Consider the following 15,575-nt stretch of genomic DNA (forward strand, 5'->3'; position numbering starts at 1 on the left):
TCGCGGTGCACCAATCAAGTGAGGTACCGTCTTCGCTAATAACGACTTCAGTACTTTCAGTTGGAAACAGTTGCATCAAAGGCGGTCAGCTCCACAAACAGGAAATCTCTGTGGCATATCAAACTGTATCAAAACTGCCAAAAAAATTACAGACAGCTTGAGGAGACCGACCATAATATTGCATTTAGCTGTTAGTGTTTTTATACCGTAACGCCAGCGAACTTCATAACCTTAGAAATTATGTTTTTGCCTTTTCCTTCCTTCCTTCCTTCCTTCCTTCCTTCCTTCCTTCCTTCCTTCCGACTGACTGATCTTGTGAATACAACATCTCAACAACGCAAACTTGGCACAAACCTTTACTTGGTCCCAACGATGAACTGATGAGATATTTGAGGGTCAAAGGTCATACGTCAAGGTCACCGTGACCTCATGTCCATCTCCAATTTGTGAATGCGATATATGAAGAACGACTTGAGGGAACTTCATCAAATGTGGCACAAATATTTACTTGAATCAAGAACTAACTGGTTGGATTTTGATGCCCGAGGTCGAAGGTCACTCACAACAAAAGAAAAATTCATTCATTCATTTTGATAACATTTCTCACAAATGTCTAATAGGATAAAATGGTGACATGATGACTATTTTTACCCAAAAGTTCCAAGGTCAGTTTTACAGTTGCATCATAATGTTTTGCAAAAACAACTTTTCTGGCCATTATTGGCCAACATAACTCAGGAACTAAACTGCAACTTGACTGATCGGCAGTGGGAGACACCTGCGAGGCGGTTAATCTCGTCATGTCTCTATTTTTCATGAATCTGCACCAACTCGGTGCCCCCGATCCGAAGGTCTTTCCTCTTTAACATCAAAATCTGGCCTCGCGTTTCTTCCAAGATCATTGGCGCGACACCTTTTTTGGTCTTCTGCACAGAGTGAGTTTTGTAATGAAAGTCTATCGGCTGAAAGGCTTTGAAGTTTAAGAGCTGTGAGTGGGTGAGCTGGAAGTGAAACTGGTGGGCAACACTTCGCTTTAAAAAAAAAACACAAAAAAAAAACACCTCTCCAACCTGAGGACACAATGACTCTGCTCTTCTCTCAGACATTCACGCGTGAGGCATCTCATGCAAAAGTACTGCGGAGAGGTTTAGACAAACAGACCAGTGAGTCAGGTCCTTATTCAACACTACACAAAGAGAGAAATAAATTCAAAAATGTGTGCTCGATATTTTACAAGTGGAAACATCGTGAACATTTTTCTTCAGACTTAGTGCGTTGTTATGCGTTTGTCGGCATTCAAATTTTCAACCCACAAATTCGATCAAAATGAGACTTTCTAAAAAAAAAAACCAAAAAAAAAACCTTGGACAATTACAGCCGTCGCACAGCTCTACTAGATATGGAAAACAAAATATGCGACACAAATCCAATACAACTTCTCTGTAAATGTCGACTAGGAAAAAAACATAAGCAGTTCCTTCTCCTCTTTAACAACGAGCAAACATTTTGTTCACGGCCACATTCACACCCCGAGTTTGTAACGCAGCAGGTGTGCAGATGTTGCTGTCGTTTTTTGGCGTCATCGCCTCACAGCGAGCGTTTGGCTCCGGGCGGCAGCTCACAAATCTACTTATGAGAAGTCGGTTTCCTCCGCAGTCCCGACTGTTACCATGACAACGCATGCAGTGAGAGGAGGAGTGATGAGCGCTAACCTCGTTATGGGACCCCCCCCCCCCGACACCCCCTCCCTCGGGCCCTTTCCTCAAGAGCAGCAACACGGCTGGGACATGAGGCTCCATTATAGCGCAAGAAGTACGAGCGGTGCGGGAAGGAGCGTCGTCATCCACTAATTAAAAGCGCGTGTTTTGTAAGCTGAGACGAACGCTTCCGTTTCACAGTGAAAGACCAAAACTTGAAAGAAATCTCATGTCAAGTAAACATGGAGCTTCGAGCTCGCACCGTGTTAGCTTAGCTTGGCATGAAGACGGGAAACAGGAGGTAGCAGCAAAACCGAAATCCTCCCACCACCATAAAATGACATCGTTTTTGTTTTGAATCTATAAAAAGTTGTATGTTTTTTTTTATTTTTTTTTTATGGGAGCTGAAGTTGCAGTTTGATGCTGTGTCACGTTGCCAGGCAACCAGCAGAGACTCTGGAAGGTGTCAGTGTCCGGTTAAGAAACTGTCCCGCGTGCTAAACCCGCAACTCGCCTGTTTAATAGTGGTAAATACAAAGCAACATTTTTGTTGTTGTTGTTGTTGTCAAAATACAATCTAGTTTTATTGAACTTCTACGACCCCATGAAACACAAATGGTGAGCACACACACAGAAATAAAATGAAGACCAGCGGTACAGCAGGCTGGAAGAGAAAAAAAAAAAAGAGTCAAACTACCTAATACAGAACAACCCGATGCTAATTTAAAAGGAACGTTTCTCTGCAGGGATGCAAGCACCTTCAGTGCGGTGTGAAAAAACATGATCATAACTTCAAAAAACATACAAAAACAACATTAAACATACGTTGCAGAGAAGCCAAGATGGCTGTTTTTTCCCTCAGTTATGTAGAAATAAGCAGCATGACTGATTGTCAAGCTTGGTTTTCTTAAATAATAATATCTTTTTTTTTTTTTTTTTAACATAGACATAAATAAGATAAACGTTCTTAAACATAGTAGTAAAATGTCAACTGTAAGGTTGTTAAATTGTGTTTAAATTGCTTTAATACGGTTACGGTAAATTCCACTAAAGCTCTTTTTCTTTCTTTTTTTTTTTTCTTTTTTGAGGTCAGCTTATTTGACTAAAATCACACACGTGTGCACGTGTCAGGAGGAAGGATGGGCAACAAGTCAAATAATACATGTAATCCACTCATTGAAACAACAGATGTGCCGTAGATCATACGCGACGGGAGCTATATCAGATCTCTCCTGCTATTGCTTTTTTTTAAATTGGGCCACGCTCTTATTTTAGAAGCATAACTCCCTGCATTCACAAAGTGTATTCCTCTGAGGAAATCGGGACGGGGCCAGGAAGGTGACGACGGTGCCGAGGACACGGGGGACGCTCTGGAGCAGCGGTGAAGTACGCCGCCGGTAGGAACGGAGGAATTGCATAGTTCAGCAGCATTTTATTTTTGTTGTTTATATCACACATTCTTCCCCCATCGAGCCGGTTAGTGTTTCCTTTTTTTTTTTTTTTTTTTTTTTGATATGTTTACCTGCACAACCCTGAAACCTGCGGTGAAATCCCACCCCCTCTCACTCCCCCTCTCACTCCCCCTCTCCCTCCCCCTCTCCCGGCCCCCCCCCACCTCCCTCCTCCTATTAGGGGCTCCGGTGGCTCGTTAGAATAAGGAGCGAGATGAGAGGTCTATTTTTACAAACGTGGGGGTGAGGAAGTGAGACGGAAGGTGAGATTTTGAGACAGAAGCGAGCTCTGACTTTACATGTAAATGAACAGAAATCTAGATGTTTGAAATGCCTCCAGAGGGTCATTACTTCTTTTGAAAAAAATTTCAAATTCAATATTTCTAACCTGTTATTGTTATTGTATTTGATTTGCGTGCTATCTGTTTTTTTTTTTTGTTTTTTTTTTTTTAAAGAATATTGTCCGAGTTTGGTAGAAACTTTGAAGAATATTTGAAATGAAACCAGACTGAGACGTCGTCGTCGCCGTCATCGCCGTCATCGCCGTCGTCAAGCGCTGGCCCAAGGCAGGAGGAAGGACACGATGACGATGACGAGGGAGAGCGAGAGAGGCAGAGCGAGGAGGAGGACGAGCGGAAGCGAGAGGGACGACGGCCACAGAGACGTCAGCTTGGAGCCTCGGGGCAGCTCGGCCGGGCTCTTCTGCCCCTCCGTGTTCGGCCGGCAGATGACCAGCGGCCTGACCTGCGACACGCTCTCCTGAAACACAGCAGAGGACGAGAAGCGGCTCTCAATGTTCCACCCGTGCATCGGCCGTCGAAACCTCCGCCGAATCCCGAAGTGACGTGTGGGACAAACGCATCCTGAATGGTGAGGTCATTTGACCGGTGGAGGGGACCGGCACCGGGTGCGCGCTGGAGCTGTGTTGCCATGGCAACGACAAATAAAAGAAAGGGTTGACCTTGCGAAATTGTCGCGGTTTGATTGGGCTTAGGCACGGACACTAATCGGTCAGGTTGAGGACGAGGACGAGGATTCGGGTAAAAACGACAACGTTCTCCGCATTCACAAGAAGACACGAACATCGATCTCCTGGTGAAAATGATCGGTATCATCACCGGCTGGACCGGGAAAAAAAAAAAATCACAAGTTGAGAGCGTGATCGATCACAAATTTAGCACATGAAACCAGAAGATGTACCGCTGGTGAGTTCATATTTCATGTTTCTGTTTCCATCAATTCTGAACAGCAGAACTTCACCTGACTAACGGGGATGGGGAAATGAGGAACACTCGTCTGTCGCGGTGCTTTGTGACGTTGAATGATCTGTAATAACGGGGAGCAGACGCGCACAGCAACTAATTGGACCTCACACGTTTGATTGTTGTCGTTTGTTTTGTTTTTTACCTCCAGTATGGTCCTGCTGTGCGCTCTGTCAGGACTGAGCCGGAGGTTCCAGCGATGGGATCTGTGGCTCCGCCCACCGTCGTCCTCGCTCTCCGTGGTGTCCTGACGCGCCACCCGAGGACGCTTGCGTCTCCGCGAGCTGATTCGCTGCAGAGAACCGGGCTCCTGGAGTCTGAGCCGAGCGAAGCCGAAAAGACAAGAAGGTCCGTCAAGACGTTCGGGGCGGGGAGGGAGAGTGGGGAGGAGGGGGCGGGGGGGCGGGGGGGGGGGGGGGGGGGGAGGAGGAGAGAAACTACAGGCGGAAAAGCTGAAGCGCGGGGAACGTGCACGACGTACGGACCTGCAATCCGTGTCCTCGATGTCGGCGTCGGCGTCGCTCTCCCCCTGAGGGTCGGACAGGACGCACTCCTCCTGCAAGCACAACCAAACGCATGAAACGTATGTCATAGAAAGATAAATCAATTAAAAAAATACACATATTAGCTGTTGAAGTCGAAATTGGAGAACAAAAAAACCAAAAGTCATTCAGAAACACAAACTCCCACATTTATTGGACGGGGGGGGGGGGGGGCTTTTATTTTGTAGCTGTCGAACGGAACCCCGGTGAGTCACCGCCGACCGTCGCCGCTCGTAAACCGGTAACTACACTCGATGATGCCGTTCCCCCGCGCGTTCATGCGTCAACGTGGTGTCGTCGCCATTGTTACCGGGCATGAATCAGCTCACACCTCTCACCCGTAACATGACTAACGAGCTCCGGAGGCTTTTTAAATCGGGTGCCATCGCGTTCCTATTTTTGTCCGAGCGGTATCGATCGTCTCCGTCTCACGTCCCAGAATGTCAAACTATCCCTTTCGATTAAAAAAAAGTGGAAAGTTAAATATATTGCGTGCTAGAGATTTTGTTTTTGGGGGGGGGGGGCACATTTAAAGTGTTTTGTTTGTGACGTTAAGATGTCAAGATCTACCGACTCCCGCCAAGATACGACACGGCTGCAACCCCCCCCCCCCCCCCCCCTACTGCCTCCCCCCCCGAGACACGCAAACAGGACACAGAAACGCACACATATGTTGCACATTACCTCCGTGCCGTATCCCTCAGAGTACCTGGTTATCGTGACTCTCTTTTTCCCACAGTGTTCACACAGGAGTGTGTCCTGAGGAAACAGAAAGAGCACAGATAGATTGACTGACTGACTGACTGACTGACTTCACTTCTGTGAAAAGGACAAAATACACAAATCTGAAGATGAACAGTTCTTTTAAAATAAAGAGTAAAAAAAAACAACAACAAAAAAACAGAGGCAGCAACGACAGAGAGAGAGAGAGAGAGAGAGAGAGAGAGGTTAGCAGGAAACCAAAGGCAGGTGATGGAGATGAAGAAACGCTGCGATCCGAGCGGGCTGAGCGACGGTCCGCAGACACTTAAGTGGGAAGCCGGAGCACTCACCGGCGTAGGCGTGTGTGCTTCTGAATAAAGTGTACAGGGACCGGCCTCGCACAGACACACTACATCCACCTCTCCACAACTCGCCCCCATCTGAGACAGAGAGACAGAGACAAGAGAGGATAAACACCGGCGACCTGTTGACTTATCGAAGCGCCTCGTCCCTTTTATCGTATTGACGAAGTTAGAGGAAAGGAATAAAGAAAAAAAAAAAAAAAAAAAAAAGAAGAAAGAAAGCTTTGATGGACGCCTGCTTATATAATGCGGTACGATGTCGTGTCGCTGGGAGAGGCTCGGAGGTGAGGTTTCTGGATTGTAACTAAGCGGCGACCGGCCGTGACCATATTTGGACGAGATGGGGGCGGAGCGAGCGGTCAGTCAAACACCCCCCCACCCCCCGCCCTCCCCCTCTCAAAGTCACTCAGTATCTAATCAATTACGGAATTATCTTGAGAAGAATTTACTGACTTTGTATTTCATGAGAAGTTGAATTGGAGTCTACGGAGCGGACCCCTACTGGCCCTCGGTGGTATTGCACCGTAAGGCACTTCTGCACTGGCCTCATTTTTCACGTTCACTTTTATATACAGTGTATGATCGTAATCTTTTTTCCTCTTTTGGCATGTTTAATTGCTCAAAAGTGGATAAATCAGCTGCCGCTGCTGGAAATTTGAGTTCTGACAGCTGAAAAAAAATCAAAGAGGTCAACAACATCTGAACTACAGTAAAAGCTGGATATACTTGCTTATTTGTCGCTATTGTTTAAATGTAATCTTGTATCAATTAAAGGCAATAAAACGGGACACCGACGCTGGAATTACACTTTCTGCATCCGCAAGTATGTGAAGACATATATTTCATAATCACGGTATGTATGCAAAAAAAAAATCGGCGTACTACCAGAATTGTCCGCAGAGGCGTTTTTGTGTTCCGACCCGTTTCTCTAAGACCAGCCAGACTCGGCCTCTGATTGGCTACTTGGTTAAGTTTTGTTAGGTTTCGGCACCAGGAGAGTGATGGTGATGGGCGAGAATATCCTCAGGGCCAATCAGAAGCAGAGTTGGGGTCTTAAAGGAATACAGGTGGGGAAACAAATGAACTCTCCACAAAGTCTGGGCCTCATGAAAAAAAAACAAAAAAACTTAAAATAGGTGTTGAATTTGAATTAATCTTTAAAATGATATATATAAGAAAAAAAAAAAGAAATCAAATGTGGTCTGAGGTCTGACTTTGAGCGTCAGGGGGGAGAGAGGGAGGGGGGGATATATGTCACCGACACCGATCCGACTGCGCATGTGTGGAACGTGTCCTCCGAAGCCGACTCCAGAGAGCGGCAGAAACGGAACCGCAGGGCAGCACATTCAGGCCCCGGGTCCACTTTAAAGGGGACATCCGGGTTTCGTCGGGGAGCAAGGTGGGCTATAAATAAACAACCTCACCTCACAGTCATTGTCAGACGTCTCTCCGGAGGTAAAGAGGCCGTGGGAGTCAGACTCCCTCCGCAGCATGACCTCTGACCCTGGCTCACACACACTCACATAGACCTGCTGGGACAAACACAAACTGGCGTCACCAGCCTTTGTATTTTCACTCTTTAACACTAACGGCTAAAAAAAAAAAAAAAAAAAAAAAAAAAAAAAAAAAAATGCTTTATTGAATTAGCTAAAACAGGAACTCTATTGAAAACTGCTCCAAATATTAATATTGTGATATTTATTTTTATGCAAAAAGCCAAAGAGCTATAAAGTGTAAGTGCATAATCTCAAGTGTATGGAGATAAAATAGGATTGTTTTGTTGCTATGACCCATAACTATCAGCGAAACCTCTGAAAAAGTCTAAAGACTTTGATGCATGTGTTACTCAATATTTCCTTTTGAATAACTAAACATTAAACTGTATATATATATTTATTTATTTATTTTTGGTGATTAAAAAGGCCCAATAAACAACATTTTCAGAGTAATGCTTTTTTTTTTTTCCCCCTCCAATGACAAGCGTGTGAAATGTCAAGTCATTTATTCCTGTGAGGACATTTGTGTCGTTTGTCCATTCAAATAAACGGCGGAGTCCAAAAGAATTGATGCTGCGGTGTGTCAGAGATCTGTCACCACAGCAGCTCACTGTAACATCTGCCCGGCTCTGTCCGCACTCCCATTACGTAACAGCCTACGACAATCAACGTTAAAGAGAACTTTTCACATAAAGAGCGTGTCATCACTCTCAAGATCGAGTTAATAAATGATGTCCAAACACAAAAGAAACGACCTCAATTAAAATATGATGAGAACATTTAGAAATAACTATTTAATATAAGCGGTAGTTAAAAAAAATAAAATAAAAAAATAAAAAAATAAAAAAAAGAACAGTGACCCATCTTACCTCAAACGCATCCTGTCCGAGAAGATGGAACAAACCCGTGGGAGGTGAACGGAGTTCGGTATTTAGAGGATGAGCAGCAGGAGAACGCGGTGATGCTTCTCATTGTGGCGCGGGGAAGCCGCGAGCTCGCGCTGCTTCTGGATGTTTGACATTGTAGCAAAGAATCCTCCGGTGTGATGTCAGCCCCGACGGTGACAGGCGGCTACGGTCCGGGGAGCGCGCGCTCGCCGGGATAACCGAACGTTCCCGCAAACCGACGCGGGAGCGCGCAGACGCGGCGGGAGCCGCTTCCGTTGAAGAGCTTTCACAATAAAAGCAGACCGGACGAACTCGGTGAAAGATGACGTTTGTTTTATGTGTAGGTATGAATGGGTCGTGTTGATACGGTCGTCGTTTGTTTTGTTTTTGTTTTGCTTTTCACACCTGAGCATTAAAATCTAATTTAACTTGAATTTTTGTCAAATTCAAATTTTAAGTTTGAGCACAATTTGTATAGGTACTGTGTAGCCTGTTACATGTGTTTCTTTGATTGTGTTGCAAAAATAATGCATGCTAAGCAATCTACAAAAGTTAAAGGAGTGATAAGTAAGATTTAACTTCTGCATAGTAACAAAAGGTTATAAGGTCAAATATGACCTCCTGGACCCCCTATTTAATGTATGCATTACACACAGGTTCTGAATGCTAAAATATGTCCTGTCCCCAGTTATTTGGTGAATCACATTACTATTTATTAATCAGGAATATGTTTAGGCTGCATGCAAAGAAAAAGGTCTTAAAACTAGATTTTGAGAAGAACTGAAGATTAGGAAATAAAGCAGGACCGAACCTGAGGACATATCTGTTCAAACTGGACTTCTTTCAATTCAATGAGCTCAAAAAAGGAAATGAACTCACTGAAACAAATACTGCTACCTACAAACACACCATCACTAAATGCTTTATTGCTCCTATTCTACGCTGTGCCGGCTTCTCGCTCCCTTATCAGGATCTCAAAGTGGTTTTGTGAAACCCAACAATCTTCAGCTCTAAAGGAGGGAGCCCACGTACATACCATCGCCAGTCGCGACTGCCGCTGCATTGTTGCAATAAATGCGTGGTGCTCAGCAGTGTGGTGGGCCGGTGTGTAATTGTCTTTCAGGAAAATGAGACGTTCAGTTGCTCTGAAAAAAAAATAGCGCAGGTTCAAAAGGTACGCGTTGAGTGGTTTGAATCGAACTCGAGGTCTGGAGATGACATTATGCGGAGAAACACGTAAAACTCACAACTCCAACGCAATAAATCTATGGATTTGTGGGTCCAAAGCTTTTTCATCATAGCCCATTAATTCATGCCGCAGCATCATGAAAAACGACAACAAAAAGTAATCAGGTGCATCAGTTTCACAAAACTGCATGTGGTCAATTTTTACCTTTTTTAATTGAAAAAATTGTAGCTCTGATTCCTAAAACTCACTTTTTTTTTTTTTTTTAAAACAACCATAAAACAGTTCATATTCCCAAAGCAAAGAGGGGAAGGATTACATGCTAATTTTTTGCCCTTGATTTATATCTTGGCTCCGAGCTGCACACATTCATTTATGCAGCCGACTACCATACAGAGACACACGCACACGCACACGCACACGCATACGGAAACGTAGAAGGTCCCGGTCAGTTTCATCAAAGGAAATCACCCGGAAATGTCTGCTCCCGTCGGAGATGGAGGGGACGGGGGGGGGGGGGGGCGAGGGAGGAGGGACGGGGGCGGGGGAGGATCTGTCTGCTTCAGTAACACATCATCACCAGCATACTGTACAGCCGGGACAGTCGAGAGAGCACGTCCGGATCGAGGCCAGTTCAGTCTTCCTTTGTGTCCATTTGAACACCTTCTATTCTACACAGATAGAGATAGATTTAAATTTGGGGGAAAAAAAAAAAAAAAGACCCTTCAAATAACGTCTCTCGTAAGAGACGGCGCTCCAAAAAACAGAACGTGTGCAGTAATTTTGCCGCCCGGTGAAAAACCCCTCCGCTGATAAATAACTGTTAAATGATCTCAAGCTTTGCAAATGGAGCCCGTTTTGTGGCCCCGGAGGTCCCAGGAGCCCCGCCGCCGCCTGCAGACAGCGGGGCCACCGAACCAGATAAAGCGTAATTAGGGGGAGACCTAATGGCCGAGGGAGGGATCCTCATTACAGCTGCACGTCGACCGTGCGAGCGACCCCCCGAGAACACGGCGATGCAGACGACACCGCACCGACTTCACGGAGGCATTTACCCGCGGCGAGTTTACGTCACACGCTGCCGCTGCGGTGCTTTTGCAGCTGTGTGCGCCGCAATCATTCTGCGTAACGAGCTTTTAACGACACCGAAAATGTACAAAAATATATACGGAATTTAGATTTCCCTGCACCGTGCACCCGTTTTGTTGATCGTGGTGTAACCGACACACAGAGTTGCAGATCGCGGCGCAACATTTGGTCATCTGTAACTCTTTTAACGTGCTCGTGGGGCAGAAGGTGGGCGGCGGGGGTAGGAAGAGATCTTCCAAGGCAGATAGAGAGGCCTGTGTATACACAAGTAGCAATACAAACAGGAGATGCAGCCTCGATAAGGAAATTAAGGGAAAGGGTGCAACTCAAATAAACCAAAACCGATGCGCCAACGGACCAATCCAGCGCTCTCCTGCTCTCTCACCGAAACCCCTCACTTCAGCGCCACTAACGGAGACGTTTGGAGATTCGTTTGGATGTTCTTGGAAGCGCCACAGAAAAAAAGGCGTTGGTGGGACTGAAAACAAGCCCTCAGAGGAATTCTTTTCTCTCTGACCGAGGTTGCAGGTTTCTGGCGCGGCAGCACGCAGCACAACAGCGGAATCTTGGAATCGAACGTGACTCGTCGTTTTTAGATCTGAGAACTGCAGCCCGAGGCAATTGCAGGTTTGAGGCGCAGCGAGAACACCCAGAGGTGGTTCGGGGCGATTGTGATTTGGGGCGTGTGAGCTATGTGCGTCTGTGGCGGCCCGGCGAGGCAGAGCATCCGCTGACGTTCACGCTGAGAAGGTGGTTGTTGACTGAGCTGTGAAAAGAGGAAGGAAATCAAGTTTTTGACGTGGAACATGAGGAGGAAAAACACCTGAAATGATCGTATTTCGTCTAGTACGAGGAGGAACTGCACTTTTTGGAGACACTTTTTCTTAGGAAAAAGATAAGAAGCCGCAACCCGGATTCGTCGACGTAATGCCACCGAATGTTTTTTGAGACGACTTCGAAGGATCAATGAAGGAGTCGGATCAAACCAAAGACCCGTCCTGGGACTTCGACCAATCCTGGGATTCACTCCTGAAACCGTCTGCGCGCCTTCGCCTCGACACTTTTGACTTCTCCGACCTCTGGGACGAGGAAGACGGCGCAGAGGACGAAGGAACTCATAAGACCGACGAATCATCGACATGTCTCCAAGCCCCCCCAGCTCCCCCTCCTCCTCCTCCTCCTCTTCCTCCTCTTGCCCCATCTTCGCCCTCAGCTTCCCCGACAGGTGCCACCATTAAAAGTCGGACCTTGAAGCTCCACTGGAGGGAACTGCGCAGTCTGGGCCCGCTTCCCAGGATGACGCGCTTCGGGACTCAGACGATATGGGCCGGACTGGAGCCGGTGATCCTGGACGCCAACCGACTGGAGTACTTGTTTGAATCGAAGGGGTCCGGCGCCGGTTTTAATGCTGTTTCCGGACGGCAGGTGAGAGCGATGAGACGCCTTCAGGGAATCTGTTCCGACTGCAAAATAAGCCACCACAGATTTTCAGCCCATTTATTCATGTGGTTCGATAGTCATCATATTTCTTTACGTGTAAATGCTTTAAAAAAAATAACAAATTTTAAAAAAAAGGTGCGACAATTGTTTGCAGTCATTAAATATAAACTTTGAACTTTTTAAGCAGAGGATGCGTCGAACTCTTCACTTTTGTTGAACTTATTGCTAAATTGTTGCTTTTGAGAAGGGCCATTGTCTTGATTTACAATTTAACAGATGCTGCCAATTATTAAGTAGCAAACATAACAATTACAGCTTCCTTTATTCACTTATTTCTGGGGCTTTCAGCATATAATGGTGCAACATTTCCATCTACTGAAACTCCTTTTACATGAAATCTCTTTACATTTATTGTACTTTTACTGACGATTCGAGGAATATAGACAGAAACAAAGCTGCAGAAGATGTTACAAAATCTTCTGTCTCGGTTAAAACTTGCCCCGTATTCCTTCATATCCCAACGGCAGAAGCAGCTGTCGGTCTCGGTGTTGGGGATGAAGCGGAGTAACATCATCACCATCGCCCTGAGCAGCCTGCCCCCTCCGCGCCTCCTCCCCCCGGCTATCTACAGCATGGACGGCAGCGTGCTGGACAGAGAGGACGTTCAGGTACGCTGCGGCTCGAGTCCTCGACCGAGCTCTAAGTGAAACAGGACAGAAGAGACACAAATCGAGTTCACTTTTTTCTTCCTAAAACAGCGTCTTCAAGCTCTTATCCCGACAGAAGAGGAGCTGCGTCTGATCGAGGAGGCCAAGGCCCAGAGCCCCCACTCCCCGCTGGCCCAGGCCGAGCTCTGCCTGCTCACTTTGGGGGAAATCCCTCACCTGAGCTGCAGGCTTCAGCTGTGGGCCTTCGCTCTGGACTACGACTCCTTAGAGAGGGTAAAAGCACTTCGTGAAGCGTTTTAACCGTAAGAGAAAGACGTCTGTTTTGGAGGGGTTAGCGTCATTTGCGTCAGCGTTCCCGCCTACACACGCATCACGCTGACGAGTGGCGGCATTGAAATGCAGTGCAAAAAAAACAAAAAAAAAGGAAAACACACCGCAGTGCTCAGCAAACATGTCACCAGACTAAAAATAAGATCTGACAGCTCAACGTGTCTCCATGAATCACCGCTTGTGCCCTCTAAACGTGTCCCTACTCCTCCGCTTCTTCCTCCTCCTCCTCCTCCTCCTCCTCTTCACAGGAAATCGCCGAGCCTCTCTTCCATCTGAAGCTGGCCATGGAGCAGCTGGCCGCCAGCCAGACCTTCAGGTGCATTCTGGCGACGGTGCTAGCGATCGGGAACTTTCTCAACGGATGTAAAGTGAGTCCGCAAACTTTTACTTTACTCCTCGTTGAAGCAATTTATTTATTTCACTCCAAATTCTCACAACACAAAAAAAAACACCCCGCAGGCGCGGGGCTTCGAGCTGAGTTACCTGGGCAAGCTGTCACAGGTGAGGGATACGCACACCCGCCAGCCGCTGCTGCACCACGTCTGCGTGCTGCTGCTGCAGCTCTACCCGCAGTCCTCCGACCTCCACTCCGACATCACCGCCGTCACCAAAGCTGGCAAGGTGAGCGCTGGCATCTATAAGTCGAAGGGAGGAGAACAAAACAAAGGCGATTAAAATCAGGTTCAAACTGGGGACCAAAAAAACAAACAAATTCAATCCGTATTTCAAATAGATTAGATTTGACTTTATTAATGAAGTCAAATCTGAATAGACGCAGTGTGAATCCACGGTTTCCTTTTCTTTACAGTGCGACTACTCCCAAGTACAGTCCAGCTTTACTCAGCTGGAGACCCGGTGCAAAGCAGCGTGGGAGCAGCTGAAGCTTCTGGAGAAGGCCGAGGAGAAGAGGAAAGGAGGGAAGACTGAAAAGAAGAGAGGAGGAGGCGACGAGGCCTCGACGGCGGACGGTTCGCTCCGTCGCCGGCTGCCCAAGATCCTGAAAGAGTGCGAGGAAAGGCTGAAGGTCCTGAGAGCCGTCCACCGCCGGGTCATAAACAGGTGCCCTGCCGTTAGTTATTACAAGAAATAACCTCAAAAAGGAAGCCAAAAACCTTTTACATCTGTAGTTAAGTATTTAAGTTTCCACGTTTCCGCAGGTTCCACTCTTTCCTCTTGTTCCTGGGCTACTCCCGATCCGTGGTGAGAGACACCAACGCGGAGGACTTCTGTAAAACCATCAGTAACTTCTCGCTGGAGTACCGGACGACCCGGCAGAACGTGCTGCTGCAGAGGGAGCGGGAACGACAGAGGAGCGCAGCGGAGAGCGGCGGCTCGAACACGCCCGCGGGGAGGAGGAAATATCAACAAACTCCATCGCAGGTGGTTATTTCAGATGCTTTTATACAGATGAAATCAGGGAGAAAATAGACTTCTTATCACTCAGATTCCTGTCCGTTCACCAGGAGAGCGACGAGCAGAGCCGGCTGGAGGAGGTGCTGAGAACACCCGAGTCCATCTCCAGGCTGGACGTCACTCTGCCTCGAACCCGCAGGAGGTTGGCGGACATCCAAGGTACCGAAACACGATTCGGAAACTCGACTCGCTGCTCTCGACCTCTTTTTTTCCCCCTTCTTTTAGTCACCAAATGTGTTCTAATGAACCTCGTTTGTTTACTTCTCAGGTCCATTTTCACAGAAACTGAAGTGGTGACCCGGCGGATCGACTCATTCAAAAGTGATCGTTATTCGTGACGTCCTGGTGACAGTGTAGTTACATTTTTGTAGCGCTATGTTGTTTTAGCAGTAAGAAATAAAGAAGCGCGTGAGGTTTCACACGACCTTCACTTTCTCAAAAATGTTTTTGAGTTTTAATTTAAAAGATGCATTAAAAATTCTGTTTTGATAAACTGGATCAAATATTTGTGCATTTGTGTGCGTGCTCAAGTGAAATGAAGAAAGAGTGAAGAATAAAATGGGCCAAATCTTAAATAAGGTATCGGGGAAAAAAAAGAAATATCAACAGAGGCATTTTGCCAAAATAAAGACTGGTGCGTGTCCTCATATTGAATTCGACTCCTGGATATCTCGCTGTCAAATAGTTGCAGTTAACTACAGCTGTGCCTCCGCTAATGTTTGTAAAGTAATAGAACCGATATTACATTTTTAAGTGTGTCAATTTCGCGTCAAAGTCTTTTGTAGGCATCAGGAAAATGCTGGCGGCGGCATTTGTCCACAGAGAAAAGAAAAAAAATCTTACTTTTTAACTTTTACTGTTAAAAAAAATAAATAATGGTATTATTTAGAAATATCACAAAACAAACTAAATGCCTGAATAGTCTATCTTTTGCATAGGTATCCGAGTGTTATTACTTTGAAGGCTTATTTAATAAATAGCTAATCAACATCACTTTAATTTCATTATTTTATGTCCTCATTTACATTTAACTATTGAGTAGGTTTACTT

General features: G+C 46.3%; 2 protein-coding genes across 4 annotated transcripts; one reads left to right on the forward strand and one right to left on the reverse strand.

The window, feature by feature from the left end:
* Positions 1-3,306: 3,306 nt before the first annotated feature.
* Positions 3,307-8,653, reverse strand: LOC138203903 (uncharacterized). Of its 3 annotated transcripts, none has more exons than XM_069158918.1 (7): positions 8,382-8,648; positions 7,441-7,545; positions 6,005-6,094; positions 5,637-5,711; positions 4,896-4,966; positions 4,556-4,727; positions 3,307-3,907 (listed from the first exon to the last, which is right to left on the reverse strand). In XM_069158918.1, exons 2-7 carry the CDS (start codon positions 7,507-7,509, stop codon positions 3,698-3,700), a joined length of 687 nt encoding a protein of 228 aa, XP_069015019.1. In that variant the 5' UTR covers positions 7,510-7,545; positions 8,382-8,648; the 3' UTR covers positions 3,307-3,697. The 3 variants fall into 3 exon arrangements, with proteins under 3 accessions (XP_069015019.1, XP_069015020.1, XP_069015021.1); XM_069158919.1 differs by having other exon boundaries at positions 7,441-7,548; XM_069158920.1 differs by lacking the exon at positions 6,005-6,094 and having other exon boundaries at positions 8,382-8,653.
* A 1,500-nt stretch (positions 8,654-10,153) lies between these two features.
* Positions 10,154-15,112, forward strand: LOC138203877 (FH1/FH2 domain-containing protein 1). The gene is made up of 9 exons (XM_069158880.1): positions 10,154-12,099; positions 12,642-12,782; positions 12,873-13,055; positions 13,361-13,480; positions 13,572-13,733; positions 13,921-14,171; positions 14,270-14,492; positions 14,576-14,684; positions 14,794-15,112. The coding sequence occupies exons 1-9, from the start codon at positions 11,641-11,643 to the stop codon at positions 14,820-14,822; spliced, it is 1,677 nt and encodes a 558-aa protein (XP_069014981.1). The 5' UTR covers positions 10,154-11,640; the 3' UTR covers positions 14,823-15,112.
* The last annotated feature ends 463 nt before the right edge of the window (positions 15,113-15,575 follow it).

This window comes from Embiotoca jacksoni, unplaced genomic scaffold, assembly GCF_022577435.1.
Source record: "Embiotoca jacksoni isolate LCO1_2020_lvr unplaced genomic scaffold, fEmbJac1.0.p SCAF_24, whole genome shotgun sequence".
In the NCBI taxonomy this organism is placed as follows: Eukaryota; Metazoa; Chordata; class Actinopteri; family Embiotocidae; genus Embiotoca; species Embiotoca jacksoni.

Excerpts from the sequence above, each read along its gene's own strand:
- LOC138203903 (XM_069158918.1), bottom strand. The coding sequence starts at position 7,509 with ATGCTGCGGAGGGAGTCTGACTCCCACGGCCTCTTTACCTCCGGAGAG. Across the intron at positions 4,967-5,636 it reads CTGAGGGATACGGCACGGAG|GAGGAGTGCGTCCTGTCCGA; the intron begins GTAATGTGCAAC and ends TTGTGCTTGCAG. Across the intron at positions 4,728-4,895 it reads ATCGAGGACACGGATTGCAG|ACTCCAGGAGCCCGGTTCTC; the intron begins GTCCGTACGTCG and ends CGCTCGGCTCAG.
- LOC138203877 (XM_069158880.1), top strand. The coding sequence starts at position 11,641 with ATGAAGGAGTCGGATCAAACCAAAGACCCGTCCTGGGACTTCGACCAA. Across the intron at positions 13,734-13,920 it reads CCGTCACCAAAGCTGGCAAG|TGCGACTACTCCCAAGTACA; the intron begins GTGAGCGCTGGC and ends TTTTCTTTACAG. Across the intron at positions 14,172-14,269 it reads CACCGCCGGGTCATAAACAG|GTTCCACTCTTTCCTCTTGT; the intron begins GTGCCCTGCCGT and ends ACGTTTCCGCAG.